The sequence below is a fragment of the Primulina eburnea genome, chromosome 18 (genome assembly GCF_022965805.1).
Source record: "Primulina eburnea isolate SZY01 chromosome 18, ASM2296580v1, whole genome shotgun sequence".
In the NCBI taxonomy this organism is placed as follows: Eukaryota; Viridiplantae; Streptophyta; class Magnoliopsida; order Lamiales; family Gesneriaceae; genus Primulina; species Primulina eburnea.
The window spans coordinates 29,393,995-29,419,637 of NC_133118.1; the positions used below are offsets into that span (position 1 = coordinate 29,393,995).

The 25,643-nt window shown below is 35.9% G+C and overlaps 4 protein-coding genes across 5 annotated transcripts; 3 read left to right on the forward strand and 1 right to left on the reverse strand.

Annotated features, from left to right (window-relative positions):
* Window positions 1-609: 609 nt before the first annotated feature.
* LOC140820245 (uncharacterized) lies at window positions 610-3,367 on the reverse strand. The gene has a single exon (XM_073180585.1). The coding sequence runs from the start codon at window positions 2,860-2,862 to the stop codon at window positions 889-891; it is 1,974 nt and encodes a 657-aa protein (XP_073036686.1). The 5' UTR covers window positions 2,863-3,367; the 3' UTR covers window positions 610-888.
* A 5,401-nt stretch (window positions 3,368-8,768) lies between these two features.
* LOC140820071 (putative late blight resistance protein homolog R1A-3) lies at window positions 8,769-11,760 on the forward strand. Its single transcript, XM_073180382.1, has 2 exons — window positions 8,769-9,419; window positions 9,531-11,760. The coding sequence occupies exon 2, from the start codon at window positions 10,657-10,659 to the stop codon at window positions 11,674-11,676; it is 1,020 nt and encodes a 339-aa protein (XP_073036483.1). The 5' UTR covers window positions 8,769-9,419; window positions 9,531-10,656; the 3' UTR covers window positions 11,677-11,760.
* A 4,874-nt stretch (window positions 11,761-16,634) lies between these two features.
* On the forward strand, window positions 16,635-20,927 carry LOC140820247 (putative late blight resistance protein homolog R1A-10). 2 transcript variants are annotated; one of them, XR_012115387.1, is made up of 4 exons: window positions 16,635-19,497; window positions 19,604-19,647; window positions 19,822-20,002; window positions 20,409-20,927. XR_012115387.1 is itself a non-coding variant. In XM_073180587.1 (3 exons), the coding sequence occupies exons 1-3, from the start codon at window positions 16,877-16,879 to the stop codon at window positions 19,866-19,868; spliced, it is 2,712 nt and encodes a 903-aa protein (XP_073036688.1). In that variant the 5' UTR covers window positions 16,635-16,876; the 3' UTR covers window positions 19,869-20,927. The 2 variants fall into 2 exon arrangements, 1 of the variants encoding a protein (XP_073036688.1); XM_073180587.1 differs by having other exon boundaries at window positions 19,822-20,927.
* A 1,188-nt stretch (window positions 20,928-22,115) lies between these two features.
* Window positions 22,116-25,239, forward strand: LOC140819530 (uncharacterized). Its single transcript, XM_073179660.1, has 7 exons — window positions 22,116-22,505; window positions 22,625-22,817; window positions 22,941-23,050; window positions 23,829-23,907; window positions 24,003-24,070; window positions 24,324-24,390; window positions 24,972-25,239. The coding sequence occupies exons 1-7, from the start codon at window positions 22,254-22,256 to the stop codon at window positions 25,082-25,084; spliced, it is 882 nt and encodes a 293-aa protein (XP_073035761.1). The 5' UTR covers window positions 22,116-22,253; the 3' UTR covers window positions 25,085-25,239.
* Window positions 25,240-25,643: the final 404 nt, after the last annotated feature.

Genomic DNA, 25,643 nt, shown 5'->3' on the forward strand with positions numbered 1-25,643 from the left:
ATATTTTAGATAATAGATTTGAATGAGCTGATTTCAAGCTACTCCTATAATTTTATTAAGTGATAAAAAAATCCCAAATTTTTTTAAATCTATAAATAAATATAATATAATAATCAAATTATGAGTTCGAAAAACCATTACTTCCCTCGATCCATAAAAAACGCAAGTGAGTTTTCTCACATATCACCTCCTTACCTAAAATTACAAATTAATTTATTATGGTAATTTACCTTTCTCAATCACATAACTTTTTCTTCCATATTTTTAATATATTATCATTTGTACATTATTAGCTAAATTTTGTGGCTCCCACGAGTACCATAATGTTTGGAATAACAAACCAAAAACATAGAAATATTTACGTGAAATATATTTAAAAAACAAAAGTTGAACTAAGGCAGTCATTTATCATCTTTCATAATTCATAGGGAAGACAAGTTAAAAACATTTGTTTCAAGTTTCAACGCAAACTATATAGTCTTTATTATCTAACAAAATTTACAAGATACAAACAAAGTTAAAAAAATGAAAAATGTTTCTACGCCCCAATGGGTAGTTTGGATGATAGGATATGATGAGTTCCGACAAGAGATCAAAGGTTCAGTACCGACTGCTCAGCTTTGAGTTTGTCACACAAGTAGAGCTTACCTTGTGTGGTTTTTCTGTCAACAAGATTTGCAAATTATTGCGTCGACCCTTTGGGTTTATCACATCGTACCAAAGTTAGCAGCGGCGATTCCAAAAGTAAAAAAAAGAGATTGTTTGTACGAATGAACTTGGTATGGCTACATGCCTATGCTGAGATTACTACAATACCCTTCGCGATTTGCGGCGGCGTCACATGGGAATGTGAAGAAACTATTGTGACTATACAAAACTTGAACACAATCAATGGTAACCCTTTGATCCTCTAGACTGGTAGAGTTCCAACCTCTTCTTCCCTTCATATGCCAAGGTTTCGATTTCTTTGTCTTGCATTAGATTGGCTTGCTTTGTAGCCCATTCCAGCACGATCAGCACGTCATCCTGAGCCAACGTCTCGCTATCAGGGACATGCAATGCGAGGTAACAGAGCAATACGAAGGAAGGGACCTGCACCATTTGCTCGCCGAAGTAGATCAATGGGATCAGATGTTTAGTTCCAGATGCACTGATTATGGCCTTGGAGTGATTAACATGCAGGAAGTTGTCGCTTGAGGCGAATTTGTTAAGGGCTATAGCCGCCTCACTTGTCACTTCAGGCTCCCTATCATCCAGCAACTTTACTAATGGGGCGATGAATCTTGTCTCTGTTGCACGAAAAGTTCTTGCCAAGTTTCCTATGGACCTAATGCTGGGAATGAGGAGTTCCGAGTCTGCTTTTTCGATGATTCTTAGGAACTGGTCCACGACAGCTTTGGCAGCAGGTGTGGTAGGTTTAAAGGCAGAGCGCCTCAGTTCAGCGTCTCGTTCGGCTACTGCTGTGATCTCCATTAGTGCCATTGCTGAATTGTATTGAACTTCTTCAGGCCCTTTCTCCAATAAAACAGCAAAGCATAGAAGGGCTCTTGATTCAGTTATGCTCCGACAGATGGTTATATTACCGGCACAGAGGTGGCGTAGAGCTCTAGCTGCCATGGCCTTCATCTCTGCCTTTGTTGCAGGATCTTCGAATTCCCTTCCCTTGATGCTGTTTCCAGTCAAGGCAAAATGGTGCTTGTGTTGTTGATGGTTAGTTTTCGAGTTTTTGTGGGTAGGTTTCGTGTTGCTTTCGTGAGAATGCTGGGTGGCCTTGCCTTTGAGGTTCATGCTCGATTTCATGGCAACTGTGTTTGTAACCAGATTGTGCATATGACTGGGGCTTTCATTCCCCATCGGGTGCATAATCTGGCTTTGAAACTGCTTGTCCTCGTCTTCATGCCTAATGCTACTACCATCATCATTCTTGGTTGTGTTTGAGTTGGAATTCGCCAGCACAACCGTGTGAATCGACATATTTTGCTTACTTATGAGATACTTGCTATGTTCTTGAATCGTTTCAAAGGCAAGATGACTAACCAGCAATCGAATTGTGTTGTTCTGCGCGAAATGATCCTGGCATTTGGGATGATGTGCGGCCAACTCAGAGACAGCCCAAGCAACCACAACCTGAACACTCATATGTCCTTCTTTGAGGATTTTCGCAAACACTTGACAAACTCCTGAATTCACAATGTGTTCGACGCTTTCCGGATCCCTTCCGAGCAACCCTATGGCTCTAGCTGCATTTTCTTGCCCTTCTTGTCTCCCTTCCTTAGCCAATTTCAGCAATGGAGGTACGCCTCCTTCCTCAACGATCAATTTTCCATACCGATCATTATCCCTTGCCAATGATACGAGCGACGCAGCAGCATCCGCACGTTCCTCCAAACTACCCGAGCACAAGATCGCAATTTGTTCCCATATCAAGCATAAAATTGGCTCATTCGCAGCAATAGGCGGGAGTCCAAGATACTCATCATCGCGATCATCAGCCGGGGTCGATACACGAAGCAGCCACGAGACATCCCCGATCGAGTTTTCGAGCTGTTGGGAGATTTTTCTGAAGGCAGCTGCAGGAATGATGGTGAAGATGCGTCTGAAGCCATTGGCACGGCACTTGAAAACCAGGGTCAGGGCCTTGTCGAGGACTTGCTCGGTGTCATCGATGATGCGGCGCGTGGGGCGCTCGTAGAGGTCGCTGCTGGCTCGCGCTGCCTGCCGGAGGAGGCCTGCGAGCTTCTCGGTCTTGGCCTTGATTTCCAGGCAATCTTGGCGAAAGGAGCTGGCGCCGTCGGACCATTTTATCACCTCGTCCGCCAACTGTATCGGCTTCGCGAGGATTTGTTTCACAATGTCCGCCATTTGTCACAGCGGACTCCTCAACAAGAATCCAAGATCACCCTCCGACAAAATGATGCAAAAAACAAGAACACACAAATCCCGCTATTACACAAATCTAACCAGAGACTCTTTCACACTCGATTCATTTCACGTGACTATATTACTTCTCTAAACACCAAAATTTTCCTTGTTCATCAGATCGAGGATCAGACTCACGAATTCCCAATAAAAGGGTGCAAAGAAAATGTAATGACAGATTCTGGCTTGTGGGCTGGACTCTGCATGGCGATGGCAGCCACGGGGTTGGTGCGATACGGCGGCGTGACGGTGGTGGGGGAGATATTTAATGGTGAAACGCATACATCTTAGAGTCTTTTGGTTTTGCATTGCATCAAAAAAAGAACGACTGTTACATCCTTAATAATAGGATACCCTTTTGATTGGTCGACAAAATGCATGGGGCCAAAAACCTGCCATTCCCATCCCTTTCGGAGAGACTAACTTTGGTACTCTTTATTTTTTTTTTTATCTTATTCGGAATTTTCTATGCTTACACCTTATTTTTCACGTTCTCAAATGTTAGCTTTTCATCTCGATTTTTAAAAAAATTTGACAGAGTCGAATAATCTAATTAAGGCAAAAACTTGTGTGAGCGGTCTCACGAGTCGTATTTTATGAGACATATCTCTTATTTGAGTCATCTATTAAAAAATATTACTTTTTATGCTAAAAGTATTATTTTTTATTGTGAATATCAGTAGGGTTGACCATGTCTCACAGATAAATATTCGTATGATTGTCTCACACACACACACACACACACACATATATATATATATATATATATATATATATATATATATATATATATATATAATTGTAAGCTAATGTAGAATGAATAATGGTTAAAAATCAAGTGATTACAAAAATTTAAATTACCATAAATAAATTTTAGATCAATGTTATTCACACGCTACTTGGTATTTACCCACAGTTTTAATGTACAAATTTTATGCACGAAAAGAAATGTATAACAAAACATTGATGGCAAATAACATCGATCTAAATTTTAATAACGGCATATCTATTTATTGATTTGAGATTATAGCAATGCATCATGTTTGTTTGCTTCGTCAGAATTAACTAAGTCCTAGTCATGTATCTTTTAATTTTTTTTTTTTTTTTTTGTAGTTTTAGTCATTTTTTGTCAAGAATATTAATATGATACTATATACTTGAACACTACATTAATATTAAAACATAGCTATGTCGGTGCCACATATTATCAAATTAATTTATATAATTGTAAATATCAAATTTCAATGTGTATACATGTACAAGTAACGATGCATGGATATAATAATTTTAGTATTAGTTAAGTCTTTTGTCAATTTAACTAATTTTACTTTTTCTTTTTTTTCAATTAAAAATTAAACTTAAAAAGTAATTGGATTTATAAGTTAGGATAAATGGGCTTTTGGTTATTTGAGATATTTAGGGGTGATTTTGATAAATTAGATAAGTCTAATGTTTTCATCTTGGCAATTTGAGTTGGAATTTTGGAGTGTTAAATTGGATGAATTAAAAAATAATTATTTGGATGATTATTAAATTGTATTGAAAAATCTAGGAATTAGACTTAACACAAAAACTCTTGTGAAACAGTCTCATATGTCAATTTTATGAGACATATCTTTTATTTGGGTTACTAAAATTATTACTTTTTATACCAAAAAAAAATAATTTTTATTGTACATATGAACCATTGCTGACGCGTCTCATGAATAAAGATCCATGAAACCATCTCACAATAGACATGTTCTAGACTTAATTTGTACAAAGATGTATAAGATATTATCGAATGAGTGCAATTCCATTTTTTAATAAATAGTAATATAGACATCACATTTCAATTGTTATGCAATATATATAAATAATCAAATTTGATAATGATAATAATTACTAATCACAATTCACAAACAATTTTTCTACGAACACAAGCAATAATAAAATTTATTAGGCTCGAAGACGATTGAGATATTCATCTGAGTACAGAAAACATAAAATTATAATTTTTTAAAATTTCTTCGTTAAAAAAATTAAGAAATTTTATTCGTACCATTAACTTACAAGTGCTGATAAACGCTTATGTGTAATAGATAATTCACAATATAAAGGGGGGAAATCACAATATTAGAAAAAAAATTCGATCAATATTATATAATGCCCTTGGATTCTCGTCAATATTATGATGCGATTTCATTTATTTTATATATAGAAAATTGTATTTTTGTTCCGAAATCTTTGTCTCTTTATGATTTTTTGTCTTCTAAATTATAAAATTTCAGTGTTGGTCTTGTATTTTTCGATTTTATGCAATTTTAGTTATTTTTCAGATATAATATTTACGTGACTCTAAACATTACTGGTCATATCAGATTGCATTGGTACCACATCAACACCATGTTAGAAAAATAAATAATATTATAATAAAAAAACACAATAATAACGAACTAATATTGAAATTTGACAATATAGATGAAAAAAAAAATACAAAAAGAGAAATATACATATATAACCAAAAATCTAAATTTTCCTTTTGTATATTTATGTTTGGAATATGTCAAACATTACACCGTCGCTAATTTTAACCACGGATATAAAAATCCGTCGTTAAAAATAGCGACAGTTTTTAAAACATAGTCGCTACATATAGATTAGCGACGATGTTTAGGAAACCATCGCTATATGTAGTTACGGTTTTTAATAATCCGTCGCTAATGTAGCGACGGTTTTTTAAATTCTTCGCTAAATTAGCGAAGTTAAATGTTTGTTTCCAAAATGAGAGCTTTATATAAATAAATAAAAATTAGCGAAGGATTAATAAAAACAGTCGCATTAATGCTTTAGCTACAGTTTTTGTAATAGTCAAGCCTGGTGAACGGTACGGTTTAAGATTTTTTGTGATTATTGACTATCTGGTTAAGTTTAAGTATAGTTTGATGTTAAGAGTTGCGATTTATGGTTTATAGTATTGTTGATATTAGATGATGTGTAGTTGTATTGTAGCGTTGTTGCGATTTAATTCATGGTAATTCGTATGTTGAGCCAATTGATATGAGGCCAATTGTAGTGGTTAGATAAGATATAGAGATGCAACTTTCTTGTTGGGAGTGTTGTCAGATTGTGAAGAGAAGTGACGTTGTGATTCGATTTTAGTTGCAAAGTTTATTGTTGGCTTCAGGTGTCGCTGCACCCGCGCATGAGAAGACACCGCACCTGCGGTGGTGGGACAGAAGCAAGACCGCACCCGTGGTGTTTGGGCAGAGCCTTCAGTGCACCCGCGGTCTGTTGAGCAGCGCACCCGCGGTCGTCACTTTGGATTTTCGGAAGTGTTATGCCTAGCGCACCCGCGGTGTATTTTGGAGCGCACCCGCGGTGCGTGAATAGTAAAAGCGTGTTTTCGGTTTTAAGTGATTAAATACATGAGTTGGTTCACTTTTCTCTCATTTCTCTCCACTTTTTCGGTTTGCAGCTCAAGGGAGACTAGGGTTCCTACATTTCTTTCCTTCCTTTCTTTGATTCAAGCTTATTGTTGGATTATTGTAGTGGGAACAAGGTTCTTTTGGGTTCAAGGAGCTAAGGTAAGCTTTTGGTTTAGTTATTCTTTGGATTTTTTGTGTTGGGGAGAAATCATGGGTTTGTTGATGGTGTTGGTTTTATGCATTTATTGGTATGGTTGTTTGATTATTGGGTTATTTATGGTGCAATATATGGTTTATTGTTGTAGGAAGTGTACCAAGAGAATAGAATCAAATCCAAGTGTAGTAAGTGGAATTCATTTCTTTGTGCTCACGTGATAATATATGTATTGTGTTTCAATGGTTTTAACATGTTATTCCTTCCATTTCATTCATGCTATGTATTAATACATTTCGTTGTATATTAGAGGCATTTTATGTCTCAATTATGTCAAAAGGAAATACAAAAGAAAAGAGTATGCAAAGTGTTTGGTTTAATGCCTAAAAGAGAGTTCAAATGATTTATTTGATTGATAGATACATAGTCAGAGATTGCATGCAATTAGTTGATCAATGACCATAGGCTTATATCCCAACAGAGTATCGATTCATATCGATGGGATATAGGTACATAGACAGAGATGCTATTTAGATATCAATCTATCAGAGAAAAGAGAAATAGCATCGTTATTGTTATTCATGCTATGATATTTACGTTTCAGAGTTAATGGTATTCAATGTTTTCAAAGTCATGTTTTTCAGAGTATGTTGTGTATTCATTGCTATATAAGAGTTCCACTTGCTGAGTTTTATACTCATTTCAGTTATTTCATGTGATGCAGATAAGAGCGACGAGCCTGGACGTTGATTGGAGCCGGAGTCATTTGCATAAGAGAAGGAAGGAAGAAGGCTATTTTGCTAGCATATTGGACATGATGACAAAAATGATAATTTGTATTTTGGTGTACCATTTTATTGATCATGTATAAACTTTTGATTATATATTGAAATGTATTTTAAATCCTTCTTTCTTTTAAGAAAATTTTAAATTCCGCTGCTATTTTTAAAATTGGTCAAGGGGGTTAAAGTTTTTAAAATAATTCTGTTGCTATTTGCGACAAAATTTTAGAAATAAATTCCGTAGCTATTTTGAATTTTGCGACAGATGTTTAAATCTGACGCTAATATCCGTCGTTAATTAACGACGAACGACGGAATTTATAAGCAACATTTTTGTTAAATCCGTCGCTAATTAACCGTTGTTAAGTCATAAGTGCCTATATATACGCCACTCCATTTCATTTTCCTTAGCGAATTTCGCCATTTTGTCTAATATAGGCGATTTTTTTCTTTTTTCTCCCCTCAAATTTCATGGTTTTTAATTACTGTAACTTGTTTTTTTGTTTAAATTTTCAGATCTGGCTCTCATATTCAACTTTATTAGTTCACGCATCTCACAGGTATTTTTAATATATTATGTTATATTAAAATTCTTTATGTTAGATCAATTAATTTATGCATTATTTAATTGTAAGTTAGCTAGATAGATGCATGAATATATATGTTATAGATGCATTATTTAATTGTATGTAGATAGATGCATGCATGTGTTATATTGCTCCAAAAAGGTGAAATCGCTCACCTTAGGCGCCCCTCATCCCCGGCCCGACAGGAATGTGAGAGGAGGTAAATCATGGTGACTCAGTCAACCAGCAGCAGCTAGACCTTATACTACGCCGCGCACAAGGAGCTCCCCCTCATTGGAGGGAATTTAACTCCCACACTGCCGCTTGCGAGACTCGATCCCTGGTCATTGCTTCAAGATTTACTGCTGCTGACCAATTGAGCTAAGCTCATGCGGGCATGCATGTGTTATATTATATTTATTTATGTATGTTAATTTGATGATAATTATATAAATTTCCATATCAAGTTTTGGAGCTATGGAATTTACGCTACATAGCTTTGAGATATGATGGTCATACACCTGCGTCAATAACAAAGCTATGGAATCTCCAGACTCTAATTATTTTAGGAGATTCTTGGGGATTTATTAAAAATCGCTTACCTGTAGACATTTGGATGATGGCGCATTTAAGGCATGTAAGGTGTCATGGAGCTTATTTGTTTGGTTCCCTTGCCGCCAAGTTCGATTTTTACAGAAAACTTTAGTTCTTGAAAACCTTCAGACTCTATCAGGGTAGAGTAGATGCTACCTGTGGGGGTAGTGCCCTCACAGGATCTCAGCCATTGATTTTACATGGTGATTAAATCTGGGCCTTTGATCACTTCATGGGGTGTATGTGTGTTTAAATCTGGGCCTTTGATCACTTAATGGGGCAGTGCCTCACAAGGTAGGATGAAATAAACCCTCTATCAGGGTTATGGAATTTGAGATTCTCCGAGGAAATGTCGCAGAGCATTCCGAACATCCAGAAAATTAATGTTTTCTATGACACACGCTTGAGGAAAAAGAAATGGCCGGACTACCAACTTGAGAATCTTGCCAACCTACATCAACTCAAAGCATTGAAGATACGTGTAATTTCATTCAGAGAAGCCTATGATTACTTGAATACATCCCCAAGGTTTAAGTTTTGTTTCCCACCGTCGCTTAAAAAGTTGGCTTTAGGCGCGGTTGGAATTCCATGGCATGATTTGGCAATCATAGGTTCATTACCCAATCTTGAAGTTCTTAAACTGTTCGATCGTGCATGCCTTGAGACAGAGTGGGAGCCAAACGAAGAGGAGTTCCCTAAACTAAAAGTTTTGACACTTCAAAGTTTGAACTTGGAGCACTGGAGAGATTCTGGCCACTTTCCTAGCCTTCAGTGCCTCATTATTCGATGGTGCTATGGATTGGTCGAGATACCATCCGCAATGGGAGAAAGCTCGACACTTGCGACGATTGAGTTGGAAGGTTGCAAAGATTCTGTCTTGAATTCAGCATGTGAAATACGGGAGAAGCAAAAGAACAATGACAATGATGCTTTTCAAGTTATTTACCAGAAGAGATCAATTTGGCGCAATCTCACTAAAGAGGTTAAACACATGCAGGTGCCTTCTTGTGAATATCTTATTTCTACTGGCTTTAAGTCCATATGTTGGATTATGTCGCGTGACCCGAATGCATCTGATGTTGAATAAGGCTCCTACTCTGTTTGATAGGCCTGTATTTGAATCGAATTCAAGCTCTATCTAACTTTTGGATGAAGAGATGTAGCAGGCCTGTATTTGAATCGGATTCAAGTTCTAACTAACTTTTGGATGAAGAGATGTAGCCATTCAAACTTGGATTATATCGCAACATGCGTCAGTCTCTTATACGAACAAAACAGTAAGGGTGTCAATTCGAGTGGGTTGGGTCGGGTTGAGCAACAGTACTATTCAAAAATTGCTCGATTTTGCCCTCTCAATCTACAACAAATTGGAAACACAATTGCACACAACTGTGGAGGACTTCCCCTTTCAATTGTGGTAACTGGTGGATTACTCTCAAAAGTAGAAAAGACACAAACGGCAAGGCAATCCAGTGCTGAAAATGTAACCTCATTTGTGTTTTCAAGTGATGGTGGTCAATGTTCAGACATACTAAGATTAAGCTACAGCTTTTTACCCCGATATTTGAAGGCATGCTTCCTTTATATGGGAGTTTTTACAAAAAGTTTCAAGATCAATGCATCCAAACTCACCCAGATGTGGGTCGCTGAGGGTTTCCTACGACAAGCTCATGGTCAAAGCTCAGAAGAGGTGGCAGAGAGGTGTGTGGAAGACCTCCTTGATAGAAGCCTAATTTTAATGTCTAAGAACAACTCTGAAGGCAAAATCAAAGCTTTTAGGATCCATGATTTCTTGCATGACTTCTGCGTCGAAGAAGCCAAGTATGAGAAGTTCCTTGAAATAAAAAAAATAGGTGCCTATCTACTTCCAACAAGTATAGCAAGCGAGCGTCGCATAAGCATTCATTCAGTGGAAGTATTGGAGCATAGTCAGTTTTCCTTCCATTTCATCTACTAGTTTACATGTCCGGTCACTTGTTTGTGTGGGACAATGCTCTCTTAGCTCAAGTGTGTTCTCAAGATTCAAACTACTCAGGGTACTGGATGTTATTCAGTTAGAGTTTCGTGAATTTCCATCTCAACTTTTGGAGCTTCTGAATTTACGCTACATCGCCTTGATATGTAATGGGGATATACCTGCATCAATAACTAAGCTATGGAATCTCCAAACCTTAATTATTGTTCGAAATTGGTCCCGGAATAGCAAAAACTACTTACCAGTGGAAATATGGACCATGGCACATTTAAGGCATGTAAGGTGTGATGAAGCTCATTTGCTCGATCCTAGCGCTGCCAAATACGATATTTGCAGAAAAACTTTAGTTCTTGAAGAACTTCAAACTCTTTCGAGATTGTGGAATTTGGTATTTACTGAGGAATTGTTGCAGAAAATTCCAAACATCAAGAAAATTGATGTTGAATACGAGTCTGACTACTTGAACAAATGGTCGGACTACCAACTTGAGAATCTCGGCAACCTACATCAACTCAAAACATTGAAGATATGTGTACTTCCATGCTTGGGAGTCCTTGTAAACTTGTTTAACCCCTCGAGGTTTAAGTTCCATTTTCCCACCTCGCTCAAAACTTTGATTTTAGGTGGGGTTGGAATTCCATGGCATGATCTGGCAATCATAGGTTCATTACCCAATCTCGAAGTTCTCAAACTAATCAATTGTGCTTGCCTTGGCACAGTGTGGGAGCCAAATGAAGGGGAGTTCTGTGAACTAAAAGTTTTGGTACTCGAACGTTTGAAGCTGAACCATTGGGAAGCTGATCATAACCACTTTCCATGCCTACAACGCCTCGTTATCCGATGGTGCTACGGATTGGTTAAGATACCATCTGGGATGGGAGATAGCCCGACACTTAACATGATCGAGTTGCGCGGTTGTAAAGATTCAGTCTTTGCTTCAGCAAATGAAATAGTGGAGAAGCAACGAAGCTATGGAAATGATGATTTTCAAGTTATTGTCAATGATAAAAAAAAGGCCAGACAGTATAAATCATGTTATAGCGGAGTTCTTGGGGCTGCCATCAATCTTCGGGTGAGGGTGGACCACCGGAGAATTCTTGATTTGCCTTGCGGCTGGCGCCATAATGAATATCTCCATCAACTTACGATTTTTAACTATTTCCACTCCAGTCTCTGCGCGAACTTTCATCAAACACTTTCCGGTACCCATCAAAATCCATCCACATCCGCACCGGCAAAACATCCTTCACACGCTCTAGCTCTGCCTCCGCCGCGCTAGAAGGCCGTCATTTTCTGACCAGAGACATCAAATTGGTCTCTACGTGGTTATGGTTCCCGTGGTGGTTATGCACACGATTATATTTTATTATCAATGATTTCAGAAGTCTTGTAATTTACTGAACGTTCATTCGCAGTAAGATCTTTTAATCGTCTTTTCTTGAAATTTCAGTCGAGGGTGTATTGGTTATAAATTTTTAATAATTTTTATGAAATTTAAAAATCTAAATGTATTTGATTTAGATTTTTATATATTTTAAAAAGTTAAATGGTATTCTATGTAAATTTTTTGTACAGTTTTAAAAAATCATGCGATATTCAAATTTATTTTTAAAAACTCTACAAAAATCTATAGGTTTTCAAAATATCAATATACTTTTAACGACTCTATGAAATTCTAATAAGTACATGAATTAAAGCCTAATGTACCATTATAAAAATGTAAAAAAATGTTTTTGATTCAACCTAAAGATTTGAATGTAGATTTAATTGAGAAATCTCTCAAACTCGTATAGTCGCTTTTTTTTCAATTAAAAATAATATCAATACAAACACTAAATTTTCATTATTTTCTCCTCCATATATTTTTCCTTTTATTTGGACTTTTTAAAAACATATTTTTTATTGTTAACAATAGTTCAAAATTAAAATTATTAACATCGTTTATTTTGTTTTTTGAGTTCCATTCACAAAACTTCGTAAGATTTAAAATTATATTTATTAAAATTTTTAATAAAAAATGTATTACACTACGCAACAAAAAAATGTATATCATTTTATTGACCTGCAAATTGAAAATAATAACAATTTTTAAAAATAAAATTTAATTTTTTTAAATTATTATATAACATTTGATGTTTTATTATTTTCTATAATATTAGTTAATTTATATCTTAATTTTTATTATAACTCAAAATTTTTGTACGTGATTGAGAATAAAAAAATTATTAACTTGAAAGCATATATATGTATGTAATATGTGGGGGATCCGGACGCTAATCATGTTCTTAATCATTATTGGGGACTAATTAATCAATTAGAAAACAGGGTCTAAATTTTTTTTAAAATACAAAGCGGAAACGTAATGTAATTTACTCAATTACATATTAAACATGAATATACAAATCTTGTGTTATCTACAAGAATTCAACTAGGTTCAACTACATATCAGTACTGAATCCTATGTTGCTTCGAAGCCCGGATCTCCACACTATCTAATCTTCTCTCATCCTCTTCTTGACTCTGATCCAGCCCCACCTGTTGTCATGCACACATACAAACAAGACAACAGCCGGATAACTCCGGTGAGATATAAATATCCTAGTATAAACAATGTATATATGCAATCATATAAAAGCATATACGAAAGCATATAAGAATTATTCATAACATGTATCAAATCAGAAACATAAATCAATATCAAGCATTCAATAATCATGAATGATATTAACAAAGTAAATCGACATGTCGTATCAGACTCAACCCAACCGACGCGTCGTCTCAGACTCGACTCCACTGACGCGTCGTCTCAGACTCGACTCAACTCTAACCTAGGGATCCCGATGTCTGGATATAGGTAATTATATCGAATCTCAGTCGATAGGAATGAATCAATCCCTAAACGGCATCGACATAATTCATATATCAGTGTCTGGGCGAATCAGCCGCAGAATTGACAAATCAGTCAAGAATTAGGCGAATCAGCCGATAACCAGACGAATCAGCCTGTAATTAAGCGAATCAGCTTAAGTTTAGACGAATCAGTCAAGAATTAGGCGAATCAGCCAATAACCAGACGAATCAGCCAGTGACTAGGCTAATCAGCCTATGACTCAACGACTCAGTAATCAATACATGCAGTGACTATGAATCAATAGCCTACAAACATCAATCTCATCATACATTAGCTATAAATCAATAGACTACAATCATAAGTCTTATCAATTGCAAATATCAATGCAATAAATGACAGTATGTGATTTAGGGAGACTCGAGTCAAACCTCACTCAAGTTGTGCAATCCCAACTCAACATTAATTTATATCTTTCTTTCTGATACTCTGGCTCTGTCGAAGTCTCGAACCCAAATCTGTCAATACTCAATCTGACAAGAACAATATCGAGGAGTATACTATCAATACCCGTTCAAATCAATACTGGATATAAACAGAATTCAACCAAATTCTGTTTCAACAACATAACGGCATAATCTCAATATATCCAGCCATATCATATCAGTCAGATATTAATTCCACATCTCATAATCAATAATAATTCAATTCTGATATCAATTCTCAATCAACTCAACTCTAAAAATCATAACAATTTCATATGGTATCTGTTCCTCAATCCAGTTCCAATTATACGATGTCTAACATACCAAGAACATCATATATGAATCATATCAGATTATGACAATACCATAATTTCAGAACATATAAAAACGTAGCAAAACTTACGTCCAGTTGTAGCCTACGTTGATAGGAACTCAGTACCGCAGTCGGATTCAAAATCGGACGGACGGATTTCTCACAAAAGGCGTAAGGATTTTTCACTCTTTCTGTCCGGATGCATGGCCTATTATCCATTGGCGCTCGGGCGGTAGTTTTCTACCGCTCGGGCGCCACACTTTCTGTCTGAAATCCCAACTTATGGTGCATTGGCGCTCGGGCGGTCTCTTTCTACCGCTTGGGCGCCACGAGTTCTGTACAAAAATCTTGTTTTCTTGCACCTACGCCCGGCTTTTCCACGTGAGCTCCTATAACCTAAAGTCTACCAATTTATCAACATCTGATTACAGTAATTAAATCTCGGGCATTACATAATATGTTTGTTGTGTGTGTTAATACATAATTTTAAAAATTTATCGATATATATAAGAATAACTGTAATAAATTAAATATATTAAAATTTTATAAAGTTAAACTAATTGAAACTATTTTAACATATTTATTATTTATTTTCAGGTATAAATAATTCTTTCGTTTATTTTTTTGTTTGACATATTATCAAAAACAAAATTGATATATATTTTATACAAATATTTATTTAAAATGAATGAAATTACATGTTTACGATAAAAATAATATTTTAACATAAAAAATTATATTTTTTCATGAATGACCTAAATAAAATATTTATCTCACAAAATTGACCTATAAAACGGTCTTACTATATTACTTATCTATGATCATTGTTTTTTAGTAATTAATGCTTCTACATTTGTTTCCATTTCAGTATCAGTACCATCAAATTTAATGAATCGGCTAGGAAATAATTTAACATTAATCTATTGTCCGATTATGTGAACCTGCCCACTCCATTTTCAAATCCAAGCTTGTCATATTTATAATCAGACAATAAAATATATATTATTATTGTTGTATTCTTTTCAGATGCATTGGCCATTGAAAAATGTAATCTGACATCTTTGACAGAGAGATACATTGTGCACATGGATTAACTTTCATTACGTTATCTCATCAACATCAGCTCCATTCTCATATGCGTTGATGTACTCATTTTTCGTACCTAAAACGCAGTAGAAGTCTAAAATTTTTAGTTTCGACGTTCGAAACTATTTTTGGACGTTCGTTGTATGTTTGTTTAACATCCATAGAGTGTTTAGATCGTATAACTACGTGTAAATTACGCTGGACTCCAAACTAATCTGAGATTAACGAAGATGATCCTTCTTGTATCTCCCTTCGAACAGATCTTCGCCTTTTGATCGTTAAATTAGGTCAACGATCAGAGACTGTGTTCTTTATTTGAATTGCACTAATGATCACAAACAATTTGTGAGTTCATAATGTGACGTTCGAATTTCCATAATCTGGAGTCGGTGCATCGCCGTTGAAGAAGTTGGTCGAAAATTTTTCCACCAATTTATGATGATGGCCGAAACTTTGTTGGATGAGGAGGAAGGATTTTTTGTGAACTTTTATGCTTTCTTTGTGTGCAAAAACTCGGGATACTTCATATGACCTTCAATGAAATATTTATAAAGATTAATTCCTGATCACATCAGGAGTTCCTCTCCCATCAGAATACGTGTCTCACTATAACTCTTAATTTTTCATTAAATAAACATATTATTATTATAATATCATATATATATTTATAAAGATTAATTCCTGATCACATCAGGAGTTCCTCTCCCATCAGAATACGTGTCTCACTATAACTCTTAATTTTTCATTAAATAAACTTATTATTATTATAATATCATATATATATTTATATCTCCATATAAAATGTATATATAAACATTAATATATTTACACATGAATTTTTGATACACGCATATATATATATATATATATATATATATATATATATATATATATATATATATATATATATATATATTAATTTAATTAAATAAAGGAGTTTTTGATACACACATATTATATATTCAAGGAGTTTATCAATGCTGTTTGTATGTGTATACAGATAAAATATAATGTCATATTGGATAAAATATTAAAATATTATTAAAATAATGATTTTTTATATTAAAATTAATAAAACTCAAGCCACAAGTTGACTTGTTGAGCAACTATTCCAACACTAAAATAAAAATTTTTTTTAATCTGAATTTTCTATTGAGAAGAGAAAATTGTCTCACAATATATCCAACTACAGCTCTCGAAATTTTGGATGGTAAAATGAGAGAATGAAGAGTTAGGAACAAAAAAAAGAAAATCACATTTGATTTTTGATAAATTAACTTCTCGAAATTTGATTTCATCACGATAAAGTTTGTTTCCAAAGTTTGGTTTTTGGAATTAATCATATCAGCAATTGGACCAAAATAATAAAAATCAAAAAGTCAGAAACTTAATGGATTTAAACTCAAAATTAAACAAGTTAATAAACCAAAAAAATAATTATCCAGAACCATTAAAAAAAGAGGCTGCTTGAGTGTGAATACTAAACAATTTTCCATCTATTCACATGGAACTACTCAAAACAAACAGCTTAAAAGTGAACCAGACAAACGACAAATCCAGCCAATTTTCTATTCATTGTCTGAATCAGACACAATTATCCAGCAAATTTTCTATTAATTGTCAGAATCACACACAATTATCCAGATTATTTTAATCATGTCTACCCAATTTATTCCCTTAACAAATTATTAGTTTATAGCAAACTTAATGCTTTTGTTGCAGGCTTCCGTTTTGTATGTAACTGAAGATGGCTTATGCTGCTATGATCTCGCTTAAGCTGACTCTTCAGCAAATCCTCATTCACCCTTACATATTTCTCAGACATCGTGAGAAGAAACATATTGAATCCTTCCATGAAAGACTTGAGTTCTTGCAGCGGTTCTTGGAAGAACATCCATCCCATGCAAGCGACGAGAATGAAACTTTTCTGGGAAGAAGAATTAGAGATGCAGCGTATGAAGCAGAAGATTCCATGGATCTTCATTTGGACCATCTGTGTAACTCGGAGGAAATGATTTGGCAAATGGAAATTGAGCCTGTGATGAAGCAAGTTGATTCCTTAGTTGGAGAGGTGACACAGATTGAGGGACAAATGGCCGGGTTGGAGATCAAAGGAAGAAGAATAAAGACCTGCAAAGAACCTCCGAATGCTTTATGTGAGGATTCATCAAGTTCTAAAAAGAACTTAATGGTGGGATTTGATGAGTACTTGATGCAGATTAAGGATCAACTAACAGGGCAATCATCTGCACTCGAGGTCATCTCGATTGTAGGGATGGGAGGTATCGGTAAGAGTACATTGGCAATGCATGCTTATAATGATCCATATGTTTTACATCAGTTTGATATTCGTGCTTGGGTCACTATATCTCAATCATATAGTATAAGAGATATCATGTCAAGTATACTAGACTCGATGAATAAATCGTCTAAGGGTGATCAATTAGGACTTGATGTTTACCAAAACTTGAAGGGAAGAAGGTACCTCATGGTGATAGATGATATTTGGGATACTAGTGCCTGGGACGACTTGAAAATGATGTTTCCAGATGACGAAACTGGAAGCCGGATCGTGTTGACCACTCGGATTGCCGATGTGGCTGCATATGCTAGTCCTTCTGGGACTCTTCATCAAATTGGTTTACTAAATAATGATCATAGTTGGGAGCTGCTATGTGCTAAAGTTTTCGGTGATGATACTTGCCCTCTAAATTTACAAGAAATTGGAAAGACAATTGCACAAAATTGTGGGGGACTTCCCCTCTCAATTGTTGTCATTGGTGGATTACTCTCAAAGTTAGAGATGACACAAGAGGTGTGGCAATCTGTTGCTGAAAATGTAACTTCATTTGTGTTTTCAAGTGATGATCGATGTTCGGCTATACTACGGTTAAGCTACAACTACTTGCCTCAATATTTGAAGGCATGCTTCCTTTATATAGGAATTTTTCCCAAAAATCAAGAGTTGAGTGTTTCCAAACTCACCATGATGTGGGTTGCTGAGGGTTTTCTCGGACAAGCTCACGGTCGAAGCTTAGAAGAGTTGGCAGAGAGGTGTGTGGATGACCTGCTTGACAGAAGCCTGATTTTAAAGTCTCGGAAGAACTCTGAAGGCAAGATCAAAGCTTTCAGGATCCATGACCTCTTACTCGACTTCTGCATAGAAGAAGCTAAACATGAGAAGTTCCTTCAAATAATAGGAAGTCCGGCATATCTATTTTCGACAACTCCAGCAAGTGAGCGTCGTGTAAGCATTCATAAAGAGTTCAGGCGATGTCGGTTTAATATTGACTCCATGTTATCGACTTCATATGTTCGCTCGCTTGTTTCTTTAGGACAATGGCCACCTTCCCCGGATTTGTTCTTAAGATTCAAACTTCTTAAGGTACTACATGCTACTGATGTAGTATTTTCTCAATTTCCATGTCAAGTTATGGAGCTTTTGAATCTACGTTACATCGCTTTGGCTTGTAATGGGGATATACCTGCTTCAATAACAAAGTTATGGAATCTCCAAACTTTAATCATGGTTCCAGATATCAATCTATGTGGTGAAAATTACTTGCCTGTGGAAATCTGGATCATGTCACATTTAAGGTATGTAAGGTGTTACGGAGCTAATTTTCTTGATCCTACAGCTGCCAGATTCGACATTTACAGAAAATGTGTAGTTCTCGAAGATCTCCAGACCCTTTCAGGGTTATGGAATTTTAAGTTCACAGAGGAAATGTTGCAGAGGATTCCAAACATCAAGAATATTGACATTTCCTATGATCGTCGCTGTTTGATGGAAAAAGAATGGTCGTACTACCAACTTGAGAATCTTGGCAACCTGCATCAACTCAAAGCATTGAAGATACGTGTAGTTCCAGACCCAAGTTGCTCAGTGAAGTCGATGTTTACGGTTCATTTTCCAGCATCGCTTAAGACTTTAACTTTAGGTGGGGTTAGAATTCCATGGCAAGAACTGGCAATTATAGGCTCGTTACCCAATCTCGAAGTTCTCAAACTGAAGGATAACGCTTGCGTAGGGACAGAGTGGGAACCAAATGAAGACGAGTTCTGTCAACTAAAAGTTTTGGTACTTGAAGGGTTGGAGTTGAAGCATTGGATAGCCGAGTCTGATCACTTTCCAAGCCTCCAGCGCCTCATCATTCGATGGTGCTACTGTTTAGTCGAGATACCATCTGGGTTTGGAGAAAGCATGACACTTACCACAATTGGGTTGGATGAGTGCGATGATTCTGTCTGGGATTCAGCACACGAAATACGTGAGATACAACTGAGCTATGGAAATGATGATTTTCAAGTTATTAATGTGTATTCTGCAGAGAGGCATTCTAAACGTATGTTTTTTGAAGCTTTCAGGTATGAATCTATTGTAGCAACTAATTTATAGCTTTCGTGTGTCCTACATGAAATAATATCGTTTTCCGGGTTCGATGAATTTATTCTATTATCTTGCTGCTCATAGGATCATGAAAGACGCAGCAGATGATTCTGAATCATCACAGACAGGTATTAACATTGAATCATTTCAATTGCATTTTGTAAACTATTTAGCCTCACACAATAGAATAATCATGAATATGCTGGAAATTGGTTCAGAAGCGCAATAAATCAGATATGACATATGCTTGCAGATCGGACTATTGTAAGAAAACTGATGGTGTTTACCTATTTTAATCACAGATGAGGATGAGGATGAGGATGAGGATGAGGATGGGACGATCCCATGAAAAAGACTCTGAGATAATGAGATGGCAGAACTGGCTACAAGAAACACCATGCTGAATTAATTCGGAACAACAGCTGGAGTTGATATCACTTACAAATCCAACTAACATCTTTGTGGCATAGTCAGTCTCTTGAGGTTTCAAGTATTCCAAGTCATGTTCATTGCCCCAAGTTCTGTATGTCATGCTATGAATGTCCTAAAAAAATTGCATTTATGATAGATTAATAATATAAGCGCTGCGCCGCAACAAAACCAGGGGATTGCGTGATGATTAGCGTCATGGGGCAATCTCCAATGAAGCCATTTAGCTCTGCTTCTCATTATTTGCAAACTTGTTTTTTTTATCTTATTTCTTGACATGATTATACAGACACGGAGACACTGGATTTTACTGTTTTTTTAAACTGGAAAACAAACCGATATGCGGCTTTTAAAAGCTTTTAGCTTGCTTGTCCTTATACCGGCAGTGTCTCCATCTATATCATGTTCTTTTGCTCGAGTACTCCGAAACGGAACATCCTAACTTTCAGGTCTATCCCAGATGATATCGGTGACAGTTTGATGGTAGCAGTCATGATTCTTCGTGTATCTGAACATGGGAGTCCTCCTGTAGATTTGAGTTTGTTGACATATTTTCGCTGTCGAATAATGTTGTCTGTTGCGCGGCCTTTGGAACGATGAGCCGTGATGATCATGAGAATGGGGACGGAATGAATAAGTTCCAGCATATTCTTCTTGAAGCATTTGGCTGCAGAAACCGGGAAGACAGTTGCACATAATTGGTGATGAACCTTGCCCTCTCAAATTACAAGAAACCGGGAAGACAGTTGCAGATAATTGTGGGGGACTTCTCCTCTCAATCGTGGTAATTGGTGGATTACTCTCAAAGTTGGAGATGACACACAAGATGTAGCAATACATTGCTGAAAATGTAACTTCATTTGTGTTTTCAATATTCCATACCTTGTGAGAAACAAACATATCGAATACAAACTTGAATTCTTGTAGCAGTTCTTGGAAGAATACGCATCCCATGAAGCCAATGAAGAAGCAACCTGCAATTTTCCCTAGTTTATATTAGAGGATTTGGACACGGACAGGGGTGTCAATCGGGTCGGTGGGTCGAGTTTCGGGTCAACCCCCACATTTTTTTTTTATTTTTTTCCCAACCCGAACCCGAAGCAACCTGAAACCCCCCAATCCGAACACGAATCCGTCTAACCCGTCTCAACCGGCCTAACTCGAATTTTATTTATTTATTTTTAAAAAATCAATGAAAAAATTCGAAAAATAAAAAATAATAATATTTTAATTTAAACACATAATAACAAAATTTCCGATTTAACAATTTTTTATTTGATTTAGTAAATATACTTTTAATTTTCTATAATTAAACTTTCAAATTCAAACATACAATATATAAAAATATAGGTAATATTTTCAAAAAAAAATTCGGGTCAACCCGCGACCCAACCCGAAACCCGTCTAACCTGGCACTAACTCGAACCCGACCCAAACCCAAAAAACCCTAACTCGAACCTGATTTTTTTCGTGTTGGATCATATCGGATTAACGGGTCGTGTCACATTTTGCTACCTCTTGACAGAGATTTGTATGTATAATTTTACAATATCTGATGATATCAGCTCATTTACTCCCAGAGAGAGCTGGGAATGAGCTACAAAAGAGGACTGTGAGACGATTCCTCAAATATGGCTAACATCAATCAAATCATTGAAAGTAAAATTATAATTTATAGTTTTTTTATTAATATTCATCGATTATTAAAAAAAGATAATTAAATTGTAGTTTATCGTCTTATGCCAAATTTATTGTTATGTTGTCAATTGTTATTCAACATCTCATTCATACATTTTAAACGATCTCACAATTTTTTATCACATCCAATCTCAGCCGTCCAAAGAAACCGATCTTATAAAATATTATTTTAGTTTTCAAAATTTTTAACTTCCCATAAGTTGCAGATTTTTTTTGTTTTGTTTTGCGAATATTATTATACTTGTAGATAGAAAATTGTTTTTTTTTTTGTTGTCTATTTGTGATCTCTATAAAATTTAAGTTTTAGTATGATATCTTTGTTTTTTTCGTAATTTTAGTCTATTTTCTGACTTGTTGTTACTATGAAACCAATGCAGTGATGATATGATGCTGACATGAAAATTAACATATTTATATTTTATGTTGCAATAAAAATGACTAAAATCGTCCAAAATCGAAATAGCTGCAGTTCTAGTTGTAAATACACTTTGTTACACCAAAAAATTCTTATGAAAAGTGTGATGATCGTGATTAAAGTCATCACCTTTGAAAATTCCATATAAACCTCGTTGCTGGAGAATTTTAAATTTGCCTGGCGGCTGGCGCCATGATGATTGTCACCCTCAACCGCCGATTTTTGTCCGTTTCCTCTCCAGTTTCTGTGGGAACTTTCATCAAACATTTTTCGAACCCAAAAACACCAGTCTTCAAATTCATCCACATTCCAACCGGGAAAAAGATCTTTACACCCACCGTCTCTGCCTCCGCCGCCCTTGACAACCCCCATTTCCAGACCTTGACTTCTCACCAGAGACTTCAAATTGGTCTCTACATGGATTCCCTTCTTCAGTGGAACCAGGTTACGCATATTTGTAATAATATTATTTTCAAATGAAGAGGATTTCAATACTTGTCTAATTTTTTTAACCATACAAGATTAAATCATGAGCTGAATCATTGGTTTCATCCCTCGTGTAGAAAATGAATCTCACAGCCGTGAAAGATGAAAATGAGGCAATGGAAAGACACGTGGAGGATTCCTTGGCGTTAGTCGAGCCCATTTGCAGTTCATACATGTCGTGTTGCGGGAGCTCTTTCCAGAATTTGAGTGTGATTGATGTTGGAAGTGGTGCAGGGCTACCTGGACTAATTCTTGCCATTGCGTGTCCTGGTTAATGCTAAAAAATTTCTTGACACGGGAATTATTTTATTATGATTTTATATACACTACATCATATGTAAAAATTGGACCGAATTTGTAATCATTTCTTTTGTTTTAAAATTTGGTTCTTAGGTTGGAAAGTGACGCTATTAGAGTCCATGAATAAGCGTTGTGTCTTCTTGGAGCATGTGGTTGGCTCCATAGGGATGCAAAATGTGCAAGTTATACGGGAACGGGCCGAGGTGTGGATTTCATATCTTACTTAATATTGCATATCCCTGCTCTGTTTTTGCTTTCGGTTTTTATTTACTTTTTGTTTTTTCCACTAAACCAGCTGTGTGTGACATGGTAAGTCAAAGCTGAAGCCTTTTTTACTAGCATTCAGCTATATTGAAGAATATCATTCTCCTATTTTATGAGACAAATCACTTAGAACTCGTTAACAAATTTGGGTCATATTGCTATTATTTTCCTTCATAACATGTTTTGCTTTGATAAGAGGAACCACGTTGGATTAATACAGAACCAACAATGGGCGTTGTTATTGCTAATTAATTAAATTAACAACTCTATGGAGCAGTCAGTCTCCTGTGGTTTAAGCATTGTAGGTGATATTAACGAGCTCTAGTTAGTATATGTCGTGCTATGAATTTCTTAGAAAATTTTCATTCATGATAAGCTAGTAACAGGAGTTCAACTGGATGTTTGTTACAGAAAACAATGGGATGTGTTTATTTTTGCATGATGATTAGCATTGTGAGGCAATCTCCAATGAAGCAATTGAGGTTCGACACTATACAAGAAGTCCCGTGTAACCTCTCGATTGTTTTACTTGAGCATTCATAATGGAATTTGTATATTCTTATGACGTGGTTTCTTTCTTAGTTCTTACTGTGAGACATTGTTGCCAGTTCCCTATCGGATATTACTAACATTGAATATTTTCACATGTGATCTGCTTTAGATATTTCACTTTTCCTCATATATCGCCTGAGCAGTGTGAACCTTTATGTAGGACAGAATTTGGGACAGAATCCTGCCTTCAGAGAGAGTTTCGACATTGCAGTTGCTAGAGCAGTTGCAGAAATGAGAGTTCTGGGTAAACAAAAATAAAATAAATAAATAACAGAATTTTTTGTGCTTGAATTGGAAGTTATACCTTTTTCTGAGCATCTGATTTTCTTTGGCTCACAGCTGAGTACTGTCTACCTCTGGTCCGTGTTGGTGGTTTGTTTCTCGCAGCAAAGGGTCATGATCCTCAGGTATTCTGCTACAAAGGGGAGTCTGTTAAATTACTTTTGCTATGTACTATTAAATGCTTGAGCTTGAATATTTGTTTCTTTTATGTTTTTACTTTTGAGTTTCAGCATCTGCGTGAATATTTGTGTTTTTTTTACTGTCTTCCTGTGTGTTTATGTTGAGTAGATGATAGATGTATCATATTTGGATCTTTTTAAATGTATGTAGCATTAGTATGTAAGAACTGATAATCCCTTTGCAAAACCATGTTTCTAGGAGGAAGTTACAAGAGCTGAAAGAGCTATTCATTTGATGGGTGCTTCTCTCTTGCAAGCATGCTTTGGTATGTTTCTTTGAACCAAGTTTGGCTATTTTTTCTTGGCACGGCCTTGAAAAATAATTTATAAGAAGTTGTATGGTACTTCTTCCGAACCCTGATATTTTGCTCCTAATTTTTTTAAAAATTGTTCTTAACATTTTATTTATTCTTGCAGTCATGAAGTTTAAAGACTAATTGTAATCCATCACTCTTGTGCGACACTCTAGTACCTTGATTTCTTAGTAATGTGTGTGAATATGTCTTCCAAGTATTATAATTGAGTATTGCATGAGCCCCTTTTTCCCATCGCTCTTTAGGTTGTCTGGACCACTACGGACTTCTCTTATCAGTCGTCCCACGATCCTACAACAACCAAAAGGAGTCTCAAGCACTTGCTATAGGGTCTTGATTATGATTGCAACCACAGCATACGGCCTGATATTATGCTTTACATTCAACTGATCATCCTTAAAAGTTAAAAAGTTGCCAACTGTTAAATCTTGTCTTCCGGCAACATTGGCCTGTCAAAAGTTAAAGCATTCTAGTGAAGTCTGTTGTATTGTCAACTGCTTACACTATTAACAGAAACTTTTTATTCTCTCCAGTGGAATCACATAGCAAATATGGACAAAGAACAGCCATTATATGCCGAAAAAATGGTCCCACTCCAAAAAATTATCCTCGTGTTCCAGGCACTCCATCCAGGGCACCGCTGTGAACCAGATACTCAATTTGTATGCTGTGAGCTTCTCTCATGTTGTTTGTTAGAAATTATAATTTCACAATTATATAGGGACAGAATTTTTCTGTTTTGTAATTTAACTGGGAAACAAACTGGTGACAGCTTATAAAAGTTTGTACTTTGTCCCTTCATCGGCAGCTTCTCCACATTTTCTCCCTCTCTGTTTTTGTTCTCGATTACTCCGAAACAAATATAGAACATTCCGACTTTCCGGCCTATCCCACATAGTAGCAGAGATAAATTTGTTGTGATAATTTATCTATTTACGAAATTTGATTCGAATATCCTCTTGGAAGCTAATTTTTTCTCACGCTTTAAATTTTTTGGCTGATGGCTATGTAATCTCATTTCTCAATTTCTGCTCGAAATCCCATCTTCACATTAGGTAATAAATATAATGGTTTTTCTGCTGGATAACTAAGGGGGTTTGCCTCTGTATGAATTCGTCTGCTGACACTAACTTTATAGCGGATGCAGATATATATGTGAGTTACCCTCTCGACGACTATGTCTCCGATTAGGACGTAATTCATGT